Source organism: Anneissia japonica, unplaced genomic scaffold (genome assembly GCF_011630105.1).
Source record: "Anneissia japonica isolate Jap-2015-1 unplaced genomic scaffold, ASM1163010v1 scaffold113623_len781_cov138, whole genome shotgun sequence".
NCBI classification, from domain to species: Eukaryota; Metazoa; Echinodermata; class Crinoidea; order Comatulida; family Comatulidae; genus Anneissia; species Anneissia japonica.
This window is the reverse complement of record NW_022688969.1, coordinates 1-781: the sequence shown is the minus strand read 5'-3', so window position 1 is coordinate 781 and position 781 is coordinate 1. Positions and strand designations below refer to the sequence as shown.

Genomic DNA, 781 nt, shown 5'->3' with positions numbered 1-781 from the left:
AGGGGAACGTATAGCAATGTCAACAGCTAATGTACAGAGGCTGTTTAAAGAAGGTATGCAAGTGGGAGCCATTGGAATAATAATGTAATTAATGTAGATAATATTTTATTGAGTACATCAATGTCGTGTAATCTTTTAAAATTAATATATATTTAATAAATAATAATTAGATGATATGTTAGATGGGGTTTATTTTATTTCTTTAAGGAACAAAATCTCTAAATTACTTTAATCACAAATTTTAAAATTGAAAACAATAAGTGATAATTGAAAGTGTCTAGTTTATCTTAAATGACATTATTACAATACATAGATATTAAACATACAACATCAGCTACGGATTCGCCTCATCCACCCTCGGCTACAGATACGCCTCATTCATCCTCGGCTACTGGTACGCCTCATCCATCCTCGGCTACTGGTAGTACACTTCACCTATCCTCGTCTACGGATACGCCTCATCCATCCTCGGCTACTGATGCCCCTCATCCATCCTCGGTTACTGGTAGGCTTCGTCCTTCCTCAGCTATTTGTAGGCCTCATCCATCCTCGGCTGCAGGTACACCCCATCCACCCTCGGCTACATCTCATCCATCCTCGGGTGCAGATATGTCTCATCCGAACTCGGCTACGGATACACCTCATCCGACCTCGGCTACGGATTTGCCGCATCCATCCTTGGCTGCGGCTGTGGATACGCTTCAGTTATCCTCGGCTGCAGATATGCCTCGTCCATCCTCGGCTTCGGATACAACTCAAGGGCCTGCATGTTCAGGTTGGT

At 42.6% G+C, this 781-nt stretch overlaps 1 protein-coding gene across 1 annotated transcript; it reads left to right on the top strand.

Annotated features, from left to right (window-relative positions):
• Positions 1-6: 6 nt before the first annotated feature.
• Positions 7-775, top strand: LOC117124394 (flocculation protein FLO11-like; the record flags this gene model as incomplete). The annotated part of the gene is made up of 2 exons (XM_033270629.1): positions 7-53; positions 314-775. Coding segments are annotated over exons 1-2 (499 nt in total), but the record flags the coding sequence as incomplete, so codon positions are not given.
• Between the last annotated feature and the right edge of the window lie 6 nt (positions 776-781).